The following is a 14,146-nucleotide window of genomic DNA, read 5'->3' as shown; positions in this document are numbered from 1 at the left end:
GGAGGCAAGATTCAGCTAAATACCAAAAGTATAAATACGTTTATTAGGATCCTGGATCCCGCTTACTGTTTTATCCGATTCCTGTATCCCGCTTACACTATATATGTAAGCAATTCTCTTTTTTTTGTAATTTCCCATGTCACGCTAGGCCACATTTAAAAGAATGTCTGTTTCCCCTCCCCCGGGTCTACCCTTTGTAAACAGACCAAGTAGGCAGGTTTTTTTTTTTTTTTTTTTTTTTAACTGGATGTGATTGTCATAGCAAGGTCACATGAATGGTTTGACTTGTCCGGTCCAGGCCACTTATCAGTTGTTTGTGTTAATTTGAGTGTATTTATTTAGAATATCAATCCTTCTGCTTTCAAGCACTTTCCATACAGTGGAGTCCCCAGTGTCCACGCGGCCTGTGATATTGCGCATTAGCTGATTTCGTCATATCAACACAGTAACACATACAAAATCGTTCTTGTTATTGTTTTAGCCTTCCGAAGGGATAAAAAAGAATAAAATTGATAAGTTCAAGAATTCATTAATAACTGCAATCACGTGATTTACCATATTTGGTCAATTTCCATTAAAAAAATTACATCATCAGATAAAATTTGTTTTATTTAAGTCAAATTAATATCAGATTGAAATAATTTTTGCTCTGCATCCTTGGAAGTGTGTTTGGTATAAACTCAGCTATATTTCGTAGTATAAAATCTTTCCTTTATTCCAAATAAGCTATTTTTGGAAGGCATGCACGAAATCACCGGACATTGGAGGAACTCACAGGGTTTCCCTAATTTTGGACACACAATACACAAAATCTAGAGGATGAAACCATACAAACAGAATATTTTATGAAATAAAACTATGTTATGAATGTGTTCACTCAAAATTATTTAATTATTGGTTTTATCAGTTGAATGAAGTGAAGTCATAAGTCTTAGGTGCGCAGATACACCGGACTGCACCTTAAATGGAAACAAATTATTTTTAGAAAAAAAATAATTTCGATTTTTTTTGTGGAAAATAATTTTTTGACCCAGGGGCTTATTTTTGACCCGGGTGTTTACTATTGTGTGACAGGTTGGTCAAGTTAGTTGCACTTGCTGAGGAGTGCTAATTCATACTCCTCAGTTATAGGGATGCACACTAAAGAGTACACCAGACGGTTCCAATTTAATGCAGTGCGCACACAAATGGAGTTTTTGAACTGGTCTGCCTTACTGTTTGGGACTATGACTGCTGGTTTTGTTGTAAAAGACTTGTTGGTCTATTATGTTCTTAGTGACAAAGTTATTAAAGGTTGTTGCTCTAATTTGTCATTTTAGTCAGTGGAATTTATAAGTTCATCTGGCATTACATATATGTCTGGAGGGAGTGCTGGTATCTTCCCCTCAACCACTTTGAAAAAGAAAATAAGTTGTTTAATAGACAAGGCTATTAAAACTGAATAGATATTTATATGCCAAAGCATACTTGATTTTCTCATGTGTTAATTAAAGACCGACTGGAGTCCTTTGGCTGCTTTCTGCACTTTGGTCAGGTTTTTGTCTAGAACTTTGACATTGTCATTCCTCATTTCCATTCTCAATTTTATTGACATGCTTTATGTATATACATATATGGCAATACACAATGTGACGAAAAAGCTGCTATTCTTAAGCTTGTTTCTTTGAAGACCTATTTGTGACCCATGGGTTGATTTTTTGCTCTTTAGTTTTGATGCTGTCTCTTTTACACATGTATTCCTTTTTCCATTCTCAATTTTATGATATACATTTTTTGTAAAGTTCAAAGTTCTTTAAATTTATTTTCCAATTATAACATAATGACAAAAAACACAATACATTCTCATTCATCATGTTCATATCACAGAAACATATAGATGAAGATAAAACTTAAAAATGAAATATAATGAACTAATGTGTGTAATGGTATGATGGTTTTATCAAAATTTGAAAATTTTGAGACTAAAAAGACCATTTGTTGTGTCAAAATATTTGCCTAAATACGATTTCATTTCAACTTATTGGTTCAATTTAATCTGTTATCAGTAGCGGTGCACAAGATTTTAAGATATATGAATATCCTTTTAGGTTGAAAATATTTTGTCATCATCATGATCATTGTAACATGCATATATATATGTGTAATGCATACTTTTTGATGATTTATTTTAATCTTTTTTAGGTAAATGACCATAATTGACCACATGATTATTTAGAAAGATGTTGGTGTTCTATGCAAAGCAATCTTCATAAAGATGTACAGTACTGTTAGTCTTTAAAGGATTTGAACAGAATTCTACAGTTGTTGTTATTTGTGTTATCAGAAACATATCACTTGGTAAAATAAAGGTAATAAATAAAATGAAATTATGATTCAATTTTTCTTTAAATATTATTAATGGTCAATAATAATAAATTAGAAATTTATAGTTGTTTCAATGACATATGAGTCATATGTCATTGCAACAACTATAAGAGTAGTAATAAAACATGGTATATTACTTTCATGGATATATTATTGATTAAAATTGAGAAAGGAAATGGGGAATGTGTCAAAGCGACAACAGCTGGACCATAGAGTAGACAACAGCCGAAGGCCACCAATGAGTCTTCAATGTTGAGAGAAACTCCCGCACCCAGAGGCGTCCTTGATGATTAACACTTATTCTGGACAATTAAATTCATGGCTTTAACCCATGAAATCCACTTAATTAATATCCCTGGACCCACTAATAACAATGATTTCATAGCTTAATCAAATATGAAAGATTGGTTTTAATCTACTTGGAAATCAGTTATTTTATTGCAACCATGGCCAATGTAAAAGATTGTTTGCATTATGTAGTTCTTAAAGTTAAAGTTCTTAGATGAAAATTCGACTGAAGATGCTGCTTAAATTTCCTTTTCACTACAAAATTTACATGTGTATTTTCAGGATGAACTCTTCATTTGAAGGTCAGATTTTACTTCTTGGTGAAGGTGATTTCTCCTTTTCAGTTGCCATGGTGAAGTTCCTTTCAAAACAATATAGAAAGCTTATGGTGTCAACTAGTTTTGAGACAGAAGAGTCCATTCAGAAACACAAAACAGCATTGGAAAACATTGATCTGTTAAAGGAACATGGTATGTTGTACACACAACTAGTACAGTTTGTTTGCTTTCAATTTATGATACTGCTGTTTTTCATCTCTAAGTCACAGTGAGGCCTTCTTCAAGGTGCAAAAATACTCTCACCTCACTAATTACACAATTCGAATATTTTTTATGCGCCACCTACGATAGTAGAGGGGCATTATGTTTTCTGGTCTGTGCGTCCGTTCGTTCGTCCGTCCGCCTGTTCGTTTGTCTGTCCCGCTTCAGGTTAAAGTTTTTGGTCAAGGTAGTTTTTGATGAAGTTGATGTCCAATCGACTTCAAACTTTGTATGCATGTTCCCTATGATATGATCATTTAAATTTTAATGCCAAATTAGAGTTTTTACCCCAAATTCATGGTCCATTGAACATAGAAAATGATAGTGCGAGTGGGGCATTCGTGTACTGAGGACACCAGTGATATTGTTGTCTTTTTTCAAAACTACCTCTACCGTTTTTTATTGGGAAAAATGTATATTTTTCATTGAAATTGGGAAATTTGTATATTTTATTCTAAACACATCTCTGATTTTTTGCTGACCTTTGCTGTCTTTTTTGCACTGTTTTTTCATGTATAATTTGGTTGTCAGACATTATCAACCTGAAAAGTACTTTTTGGAGAGGGGAAAGAAACAGAAGCAATGATGGTACTTACTGCATTGAAAACTACGGGTGCATTTATTGCTAGCAAACTGGTTTAAGTTTTGCAACAGTTTTCAAAACTTTTCATTTGTTTTGACAAACCAGTTTAGAACCTGGTTTAAAACTGAAACTGGTTTGATTGTTTATTGAGACAAAACGAAAACCAGTTCTGGAAACTTATCAAACCGCTCTCGGGGCAGTTTAGTAGTTTGGTTTCGAAAAAGAATATGGCGGAAGAAGTGCAGACGAACATGACGAAGCAGCTCAGTACATTTACTTTCCAGCAATGTGAACAAAAGTGGAAAAACTTAAACAAAAATATTTCGTGACACTGTGGAAAATGTAAAAAAGAGCCCCTATTTTAGTGAAATGGAGGAAGCTTATGGGTACAAGGCAAATGTCAAACCTATCTTCACAATGAGCTCATCAATGCCATCAGCAGAATCTGTGACATGTGAGGATAGTCCGATGTAGAGTCTTTAAATGAAAGTAGTTTGGCAGAAGAGGGTAAAAGAAAGAAGAAGGCAAGTGATTCAGATCAAACAAATAACCAGGGAAAGAAAGTAAAAAAAAGTAATGAAGTTTTGATGTTTTTGGAAACCATGAACGAGGAGTTTAAAGAAGAACAGAGAGGGTTGCTATCTGAAATAAAGGAACAGCATAAGGCAAAAATGGACAAAGAAGACCAAAAAATTCAGCTTATGTCACAGATTATTGAACATATGAAAAAATAGACATACTACAATAATTGGATAGATTTAAGTTTTTTTTCTTTTTGACTTTATTATGTTTTTCTGAGTTGCAGCATTGTCAGAGTGACATATTAGTATTGCATTCCACTTTATTCTATTGTTAAAAATACAAATTTATGTCATTATATGAAACTGTTTCATTGTTGAACACATATTGAAAAAAATATCAACTTTATATATAATTTTTTTCCATCCAAGGAACAAAAAAATAGCAGGGGCCTAGAACATGTGGAACTCCATGATCCCTAAAATTTGGCCTGAAAATAATCATTGAGTTTATATTACTGCACAGTGTATAGCTAGTCGTGCTAGTAGCACTGATATAAAATTGAGAATGGAAATGGGGAATGTGTCAAAGAGACAACAAACCGACCATAGAACAGACAACAGCAGAAGGTCACCAATAGGTCTTCAATGCAGTGAGAAACTCCCGGACCCGGAGGCGTCCTTCAGCTGGCCCCTAAACAAATATATATACTAGTTCAGTGGTAATGGACGTCATACTAAACTCCAAATTATATACAAGAAACTAAAATTAAAAATCATACTAGACTAACAAAGGCCAGAGGCTCCTGGTCCATTCTTTATGTGCCTGTCCCAAGTCAGAAGCCTGTAGTTCAGTGGTTGTTGTTTATTCATGTCGATCATTTCTTTTTAGTATTTTGTTTTATTAAGCTGTTAGTTTTCTCAATTGATATTTTTCATATTTTTCATGTCTGGGCCTTTTATAGCCCAGTAAATGGTATGTGTTTATCTCTTGTTCAAGGCTGAACGGTTGCCTTAAATTACTTACATCCACTTTATTTGAACTCAGTGGATAGTTGTTTCATCGACAATCATACCACATCTTCTTATTTTTATAAAATATTGCCTTTCTAACTCAGCATATAAACAGGGCAACAGTAAAATAACAGTACCTAGATAACATTGATAATACACAGTGACATGTTATGGACCAAAACATGAAAATGAACACCGAGTCATTTATGTGTGAAAAGCAGGCGATACAAAATAAAACAATACACTAATTAAGAATAGGAAATCTAAATTTGGCTAAAGTTTACAGTTAAAAAACAGATTACACATTTTCTGTTAACATGGTTAAGGGAGATAAATATGAGCAATATCTTTTTATCCCAGCATATCAACAATTGACTGACGTTTATGTTGTGCGGAAGGTCTTCTCCTTAAAAAATCTTGGAAATCATTGATCTCTTCATTGGCATTTGTTCCTTCTTCAATGTATTCATCAAATTCATCAAAATTGGCTAAACAAACTTCATGTAATGTGCAACAGCTGAGCACAAATTTTACCACTTCAGGCATATCTTTCATGTCAATGTATCTTAAATGAATCGACCTTTCAATGCACCAAAGGCTCTTTCAATACACATCCGACTCGAACTATGGATGTAGTTATAACGCTTTTGTTCAGCCGAAAGGTTGCCAAAGTCTTTGAAATGCGTCATTACCCACTGACTCAAAGCATATGCAGCATCTCCAATTAGATGGGTATTACCTGGGAACATGCTCTCTTTGTTATCAGATGCACTTGTAAACAGAAGAACTCGCGAGTCATGCACAGAACCTGGCCACCCACAATAAAAATCTAGAAAATGTAAGTTTTTGTCACATACTGCTTGAAGTATTATAGAAGGAAACTTTTTTCTGTTGTAATATTGTTCACCATCCACTTTAGGAGTTTTGATGGGGATATGTGATCCATCAATCGCGCATAAAACACCAGGGAAACCTTTGTGTTGAAAAAACATGTCAACTGTCTCTTGCACTTTCATTCGAGAAGGCCATTTTTAAACTAATGCAGGAAGCAACCCTGAACAAATAATTGAAGATGTTCGATGTATAATAGTATGAACTGTTGCTTCACATACATCAAAGCTGTCAGCTAATTCAGTCAAAATCTGTTGACATGATGCATATCTTATGAAAATCAGTAGCTGCTTTTCAATAGAAACTTTCATGATGCCACCCTTAAGACCCATCACTAACTGAGGAGATAAGCTTAGAACTAGTGCATCAAATGTTGATCTGCTCATTCTAAAACGATACTTAAAGTCATCAGGTGTGTATTGGGTGATAACATTTTCAACATAATTTTTCACCCTGGCGATGTGTCTACGTTTAGCAGCCAAGCATGATACAACTTAGAAAAACTAGCTTTCTTTTTGAGACACTCTTGTGAATCTGATAAAGCCTATCAATGCTGTCATCTTCTGTTTGTGCTATCAAGTCCTGTAGTAAAAGATATACTTCAGCCATTTTTGTTATGGTTTCAACATTGTTCAAGGAAACCACCCATTTGTTTAAATGTGCCTGAACTTGGTTTATTTTTCAAACTAGTTCGATAAAACCTAAACTAGTTTTGGAAACCAGTTCAAAACCTTAAACTAAAACCAAAACCAGTTTTATTTGCAATAAATGCACCCTACATGTGTTACAAACACCATAATGATTCTGATCAGAAAACCGGATCTCAAAAGTGCTTTCTAATATCAAAATAATAACATCAATACGATATTTACAAACATTACTACCAATGCCATCACTGTTTGGGGAAAATGTAAAACTTTTTGGGAGGAATTTTAAGCCATTTTTTTTAGTAATTGGGAATTTTCTCAAGGGGAAAAGGCCGAATTTCGGCTGTAATTTGAGGCAAACAATATCACTGGACACATTCTTGTTTCTTCATGTGGTAGTGCAGTCCTTGCTACTGAATATTGATCTTTTACTATATGCTTATGAAAATATGAAATGTGGTATATTGTCAAGTAGACTAACAGACCCCAACATGACAAAATTAAAAAAATTTCAAGCATCAGTTATTAACTTAAATTTTCTATTAATGTACGGTATAGGATTTGCAAATCTTAAATGATAGAAAATATATTGTATGTCCTTGCCATTTGATGTGCATAAAGGAAATTGAAACTTTGTTGCTGAAACATGTGGGATTTTTTTTCATTGCTTTATATAAACATGATAAAGTTATAATTCTCACAATAAAATATAGCACATTTCATTATGTACTTAATATTGTGAAAATATAAAAAGAAAAAATGTGCCAATTTTTAAACAAAGTTTTACCACAAAAGTTATCTCCCTTTTGCTACAAGAAATCTGGCTTTTGAGATATGTATAAATTCATTGCATAAATAATTAAAAAAAAGAGAGAAACACAGATTCTTATATTCTTATTGACTTATCTATACTATTAAACAAGAAGACCTCATTTATTGTGTGTCGTTTCTCTTCCTCCCACAATAAATTGATCAGCATGCCTTGTGTCCTATTGATACCATGCATAGTCGCATTTGTCATCCATTCTTATGACTATTCAGTTTTGGTTATTTTGGGAAAAAAACAAAAATAAATCTGGATATTCATTCCGTCATCAGACCGACTTTTATGTCAGACATGACTACCGGTTTTAACGTTGAGAACCAATTGTATGATAGATAACAAAAATGAAAAATAAATAAGCCAATCAGAGTGTTGTCCTAACGTGGTTTTTAGATCCTAAGAACCGCTACTATTATACCTTGGTTTTAACTTACACATAATTTTCATAAGTACTCTGACGGGGACAGGATAATTATTTTTGCGCTTTTCTGCATGTACTGTGTACTATGATTAAAATACTACTATAATATATATATATAGACACTCTGTATGATATAGCAGAGAACACCATGGAGAAGAAACTTAGAATTAATAGTTAATAGGAAATTAAATACACTTTAATATTTATAATATGGATACGTATGTTCATAGCAGAGACATAGAATGTATTATATGTCTCTGTTCATAGTATACATGATATACAGAAACGCGAAAATAATATAATATAACAGAAAACAAAATGATAACCGACTGATTATGAAAAAAAGAGAGAGGGCTTAAAATTAATTTCCTGTCTCCATGTACCTATATGACTTTTGATATCATTTCTTAAATTCTCCAGACATAAAAAAATCTTTTTGGCCAAATAAAAATATATGTGTGGTTCCAGTGACCCTACCTTCCCTACTTTTTCGTCTTGAAATTAGCCTACCCTAAAGATTTTATTGTCATTTTTCATTAAGCACTGTTAAAGTCAGAATGATGCTCCCATAGACTTAATGTAAAAAAAAACACCATAAAATAAAAGAAAATCCCTACCTACATGTACCTACCCTAATTTTTTTTCAGATGTAACTGGAACCACACATACTATTTTATTTGACCTTACAAAAGTTCTTCCAAAAAGCAATAACATACTTTCGACCAAGCTTAAAATCCCAGCAATTTCACTTTTAAGTCAAACAGGACTTCAGGTTTTAAACTTGCACATAAATTTCATTACAGTTCTCAGGGACAGCACAATAATTATCGGGTTGATAGAGACTCTCTAAGATCACTGCTATATTATAAAGACTCTTTATAATATAGCAGTGATCTCCTATGAGAAGAAACTTGAAATTGATAGTTAATAGCAAATATACTCTATTTATGGGATATGTATGTTCATAGTATACAGAAACTTAAAAATAATGGAATTTAACAGAAAAAAAATTAACGAACTTTGGAAACAAGGGAAAGGACTGAAACTGTTTCCAAGTGCCTATGAATTTTTATATCTGTTCTGAAATTCTCCAGACATGAACTCTTTTACTGAAATTCTCCAGACACAAAATCTTTTACTAAATGTCTCCCTACAACAGTATATATACTTTCAATCAAGCTTCAAATTCCCGCGATTTTGCAGGTGTGTTCTAGTTCAAATTAAGATAGGAAAACAGTTATCTCCCTTTTGTTACAAAATAAAGGTATCAGGTTTAAACAAAGTTCATAGTTTCCATGGCGTTCTTTTTGTTTAATTCTCATTTTTTTCAATTTTAGGTGTAACAGTGTACCTGGCAACAGATGCTACTAAAGTACATACAGATCCTCGATTCAAGAATGTAAAGTTTGATAGAATTATTTTCAATTTTCCTCATTCTGGTGGGAAGTCTAACCATAAGAAAAATAGAAAGCTGTTGTCTGACTTCTTCTGCAGGTAACAGAAACTATCTTCACGGAAGTGATTTCAGTGCTACTCAATTTAATTACCGGTACTCAAATTTGACAGTAGAAATTAAAATTTATGTTTTACCATAAACAAACTTATTTTTTATTGCTTGCATTATTTATTCCAATCGAGATTTTGTTTTCAGTCAGACAACTTTTGTTTCATTCAAGTGTCCCAAAAACAAAGGTCATCAGTAATGAGCTGATGGAGGGAAAAGTTGAGAAAGTCAACATTTAGAAATTTTGATAGATTATGGTTCAATTTTTGAAACACTAAGTGAGGTCATAAAATGGATTTGGTTTTAAAGTGTTTATGATGGTTTAAACATATCTCTTTGAATGTTTTTTGTAACAGTTTATTGTTTATACAGGGCGCCAGTAAGCTTCAACTCATAAAAGACTTTTGTGATGTCATGCAAAAGTCATGTAATTTCAGATAAGAATAAATGATCATGATGTGTATTAAAAAACCTTTTTTTACTAGTTCTTAGATTCCTATATATATGCTTTAATTCATATTAAAGTAAATAGGGTATTTCATCCATAGGGGAAATCAAATATCTAAATACCAATAAGATTTTCTAGAAGTCTTATTCAGATTTAGATAGAAAAATTACAAATAGTTATCTCCCTTTGGCTACAAGAATTAATGAAATATTTGATCAATGTCAGACATTTTTTTTTATGAGACTGAGAAACTAGGGAAGGGTGAGGTTTTACAGAGCCCTTCTCCAGTTTTGTGCTAAATACAAAATTATTTATACCCAGAGGCAGATTTAGATGGTTTTTCAGGGGGCCTGGTCCCTCCTCCTTTTGTGAGAAAAATTTGGTTGCTTATATAGGGAATCATTGAAACATGACTGGAGTGGGCCCCCTTTGAGGCATGTCAGTGGGCCCCCTCTTATGGACATTTCTTGATCCGCCACTGATACTTTTCTGACTTTGACCTAATTGTTTTGTTACTGCAACTCAATTTAATACATTGATAGCTATTTAACTTTGTAAAAGCCAATGGTGCAAATTTAAAATTTATTTTCATCCCTGAATGAACCCCTAATTGCAGAAAAAGTGATCAATGATGAAATTTACTTTGAAACTTTACATACAAAACTGTAAAGTTTTACTGTTTGTACCTTGTCCAATAATAACAACCAGGTATTTGATAATAAATTGTTGTATTCTTTACAATACATTTGATTGTCTATAGTTAAAAAATAATAATTTGTATGCTAATATGAAAAAGAAGATGTGGTATGACTGCCAATGAGACAACTCTCCAAAAGAGAGTAAATGATGATTTGATTAAATGCTTATATTTTCACTGAATGTGAGCCCTGATGGCATGTCTTCAGCCCTTACATGAGCAACAAGCAAAAAATTATTTTAGAAATGTCATTTTAACTCATTTATCAAATTGCTGTGGTCTCACCCAGAGCAACCTTTTTCATTTTTTGCTTATATGATTATTTCAACCAACATTTTTTTGTTACAGTGCTGAGAATATCATTACAGATGAAGGACAAATCCTAATGACATTATGTAAAGGTCAAGGTGGAACACCTGCAGACAAACCAATGAGAGCTTGGCATGATAGTTGGCAAGTCGTTTCTATGGCAGCTAATGCTGGCCTCATTTTGAAAGATGTTTGGCCATTTGTAGTCAATGACTTTGAGGAATATTCTTCTACTGGTTTCAGGTACATTCTAAATTATAAAAATAAGTAGGTGAGGTATGATTGCTATTAAACCAACAATCAATTGACCAAATAACAAATATGTTAACAGCTACAGATAACCCAACATATGACCTTCAACAATGAGTAAAACTGACAACCTTGAGTAAGAACTTTATGACAAAAGGTGAAACAATTCAGTGTCTGATGTATACCACAACAATGAACAAAAGAACAATACAAAAATACAAAAACAAAAGGCACATGGATTTTATTGCTGTTTCATCTCAAAGTCACAGGGTGAGACATTACTGATGTTATTTACATGCTTTTAAAAATACTTTTCAGGGGTCTTTGGTTTTTTTCTGTTATAAGAAGGATTTTCAGTAGATTTTGTTATCAGGTGTACAGTTGATATGCTATGGAATAGACCTTTAATAAATGAATAATATTTCAGCCTAATCCATATTTTTAAGATCAATTAAAATTTGTGAACTTAAATTTGAAGATTTAAATCAAGTGTTTTACTGGAAAGTATTTGATTTCAAGCAATTACCTAATAACAATAATGCTTTTATACACAGTTGTTGATGTAGAGTGAAATAAACTGAACAGTTGAGATAAAATATGTTACGTAGTGGAACATCCAGTTTATTCAGCTATCAAATCTACAAAAAATAAAAGCTCATCAATTAAATTTGGCAGTTAGTTTACATTTCTTTTATAGGAGTCAAGATAAAGGATTTAACACAGAAAGGGCAATAACTCATGTCTTTCAGAAAGGGGAGATAATTCCATTACCAACAGAATGTATTCCATTAACCTTAATAAAATCTGAATATCTAAACAGAAGAATTTCAAGGTAAGTTGATGTATTTACGGGTACATGTTCATAGAAATGATAAAGAAATACTAGGCAAAGAATAAATCTTAATAATATAATGGAACTGGGATGTAATTATTTTGTATGGCATCCATGATATTAAAAACTACAATCTAACCTGGGACCCACACTATCTCTAAGCAAAACAAAATAAGAAAAATTAATGGACCAATATAATTATTAGTTGAGAGTGAATATTATTGTTTATATTTTAACCTATACCATGGCTTTTGGTTATTTTTATCAATATCATGTCCAGTGAACGTAGGCTTAAGATGAAGTCATGCTGTATTTATATTTGTCATTAGATATCATCACACAAAATGAGATTAATCAACCACAGCTAGTTAATGTTGTATTAAGCATAGCAAATAAATAAAAAAGATATGTTGGGTATTTAAAGTGTAAAAATCAGTTAGGAATGAAAGAAAATATTAATATGTTTTAAAAGAATATTGTTTCTTTCTTTGCTAGACGTAGGGCATCAAAAGTTATTGTGTTGATAATAATATGTGAATTTTGATTGAAGAGTTTTTGCTATTACAATGTAATAAGGTTAAGCACATGAAAATATTTTTATTTTGGTAATTAGCAGTGTTAATTTAGTTGTCATCTATAATTGCACATGTCAGTTTTATATTTTCCAGAAACCTGTTCAAGGAAGATAATCATCCAGTTTCTCAGGTATATAAACACCTCGAAAGTAATATAGCAGAACATTTTACTATTGAACTGATTCCAGCACCAGCCCCAGTTTTGGAAGAGGTACCAGGCTCACTGAAAGAATTACTTGCTGTGATCAATGGAGAAATGCCCAAATCAAAATACTTTGAAAACTTTGAATTGAGATTTTATAGAACAGAAAAATGTTCAGAATTTGATTGGAAACAAACCTTTGAAGTCAGTACTGTGAAAATTTATGACTTTCAAAATATTGATGGACAAGGTAAACTCAGCAATGAAAATTCATGTCAGTCGAAAGGGGAAGTAACTGAATGTCAGGCATGTGTGGAAGCAGTTCAAAAAATGTCTGGCTGTCATTTGAGATTTTCACTCCTGGAACATTTGCCTTTTTTATTCAACAAAATTGCAGATTCAAATCATGAAACAGCTGGAAATGTAAATGAAATCAATGATGAACTGGAAAATTTACATTGTGAGCAATTTTCAGATTCTGATCGACAAATTAAGGATAAATTGCCACCGCTATGTCTGATGACTGGACAAGTGTTTAGACCTTGTGAAATAAACCCATTCAATTGTCCTGTAAAATCTGAAATGCTGGGAGTTTTCAGCTTTAAAAGTGGAGAAATATGCAAATCTGAAGATATTTCTTCAAGCTTTAAGAAAATAACCTCCTGTCTGGATGCATCTTTTCCAGGCTTGAAAATATCATGTGATGCTTTAGAAAATTTGGGTACTGATCTGCCTGGTTTGAATGAGATTGGTTCAATACAAGTAGACTTTGATTGTCCTTCAGAAATCAGGAATAGAACTATTGGTCATTTGTGGTTTTACAAAAAACATTCAAATAAGAACACAGTCAATTGTTTAGTCTTTGTATTAGATTTAAATCTTCTGACTATAGCAGCATTCAGACTCCCTCATGTTGAATTGTTATTTTCAAATAATTTAGATTTTTCTAAACAATGTACAATCAGGGGAGATAATTCTTTTGAATATAGTCCAGTTAGTTTATTTCCAGTGATGTTTGATCATGACATGAGTTTCTGGGAGAATGAAAAGAAAGATTTTGATGAATATACATTTTTTGATGTCATTAGAGGAGTGGCTAATGATTCAGTTATGTCAGTCAAATTGATTGACACCTATGTCTGTGATATAACTGGAAGAAAGAGTCGTTGCTATAGGTTACAGTTTCAATCACATGACAAAGTGTTGTCATATGACACAAGTTGGAAACTACAAAGTAAAATCAGATTAGAAGTAGCTAGAGAACTAGAAATTACTTTGAGATGATGTGAATAAAGATATGCT

At 32.5% G+C, this 14,146-nt stretch overlaps 1 protein-coding gene across 2 annotated transcripts in view; it reads left to right on the top strand.

Annotated features, from left to right (window-relative positions):
- LOC139482360 (ferredoxin-fold anticodon-binding domain-containing protein 1 homolog) overlaps positions 1 to 14,146 on the top strand; it is a 16,767-nt gene extending 2,621 nt beyond the window's left edge. For both annotated transcript variants that reach the window (XM_071266217.1, XM_071266218.1), the window contains exons 2-7: positions 2,182 to 2,348; positions 2,935 to 3,122; positions 9,426 to 9,582; positions 11,086 to 11,289; positions 11,993 to 12,127; positions 12,796 to 14,146. In XM_071266217.1, coding sequence (XP_071122318.1) covers positions 2,936 to 3,122; positions 9,426 to 9,582; positions 11,086 to 11,289; positions 11,993 to 12,127; positions 12,796 to 14,128 — 2,016 coding nt within the window. In that variant the 5' untranslated portion in view covers positions 2,182 to 2,348; position 2,935 and the 3' untranslated portion in view covers positions 14,129 to 14,146. The remainder of the gene's footprint in view (positions 1 to 2,181; positions 2,349 to 2,934; positions 3,123 to 9,425; positions 9,583 to 11,085; positions 11,290 to 11,992; positions 12,128 to 12,795) is intronic.

This window comes from Mytilus edulis, chromosome 7 (genome assembly GCF_963676685.1).
Source record: "Mytilus edulis chromosome 7, xbMytEdul2.2, whole genome shotgun sequence".
In the NCBI taxonomy this organism is placed as follows: domain Eukaryota; kingdom Metazoa; phylum Mollusca; class Bivalvia; order Mytilida; family Mytilidae; genus Mytilus; species Mytilus edulis.
The sequence above is the reverse complement of the archived record's forward strand: the minus strand, read 5'-3'. Positions and strand labels throughout refer to the sequence as shown.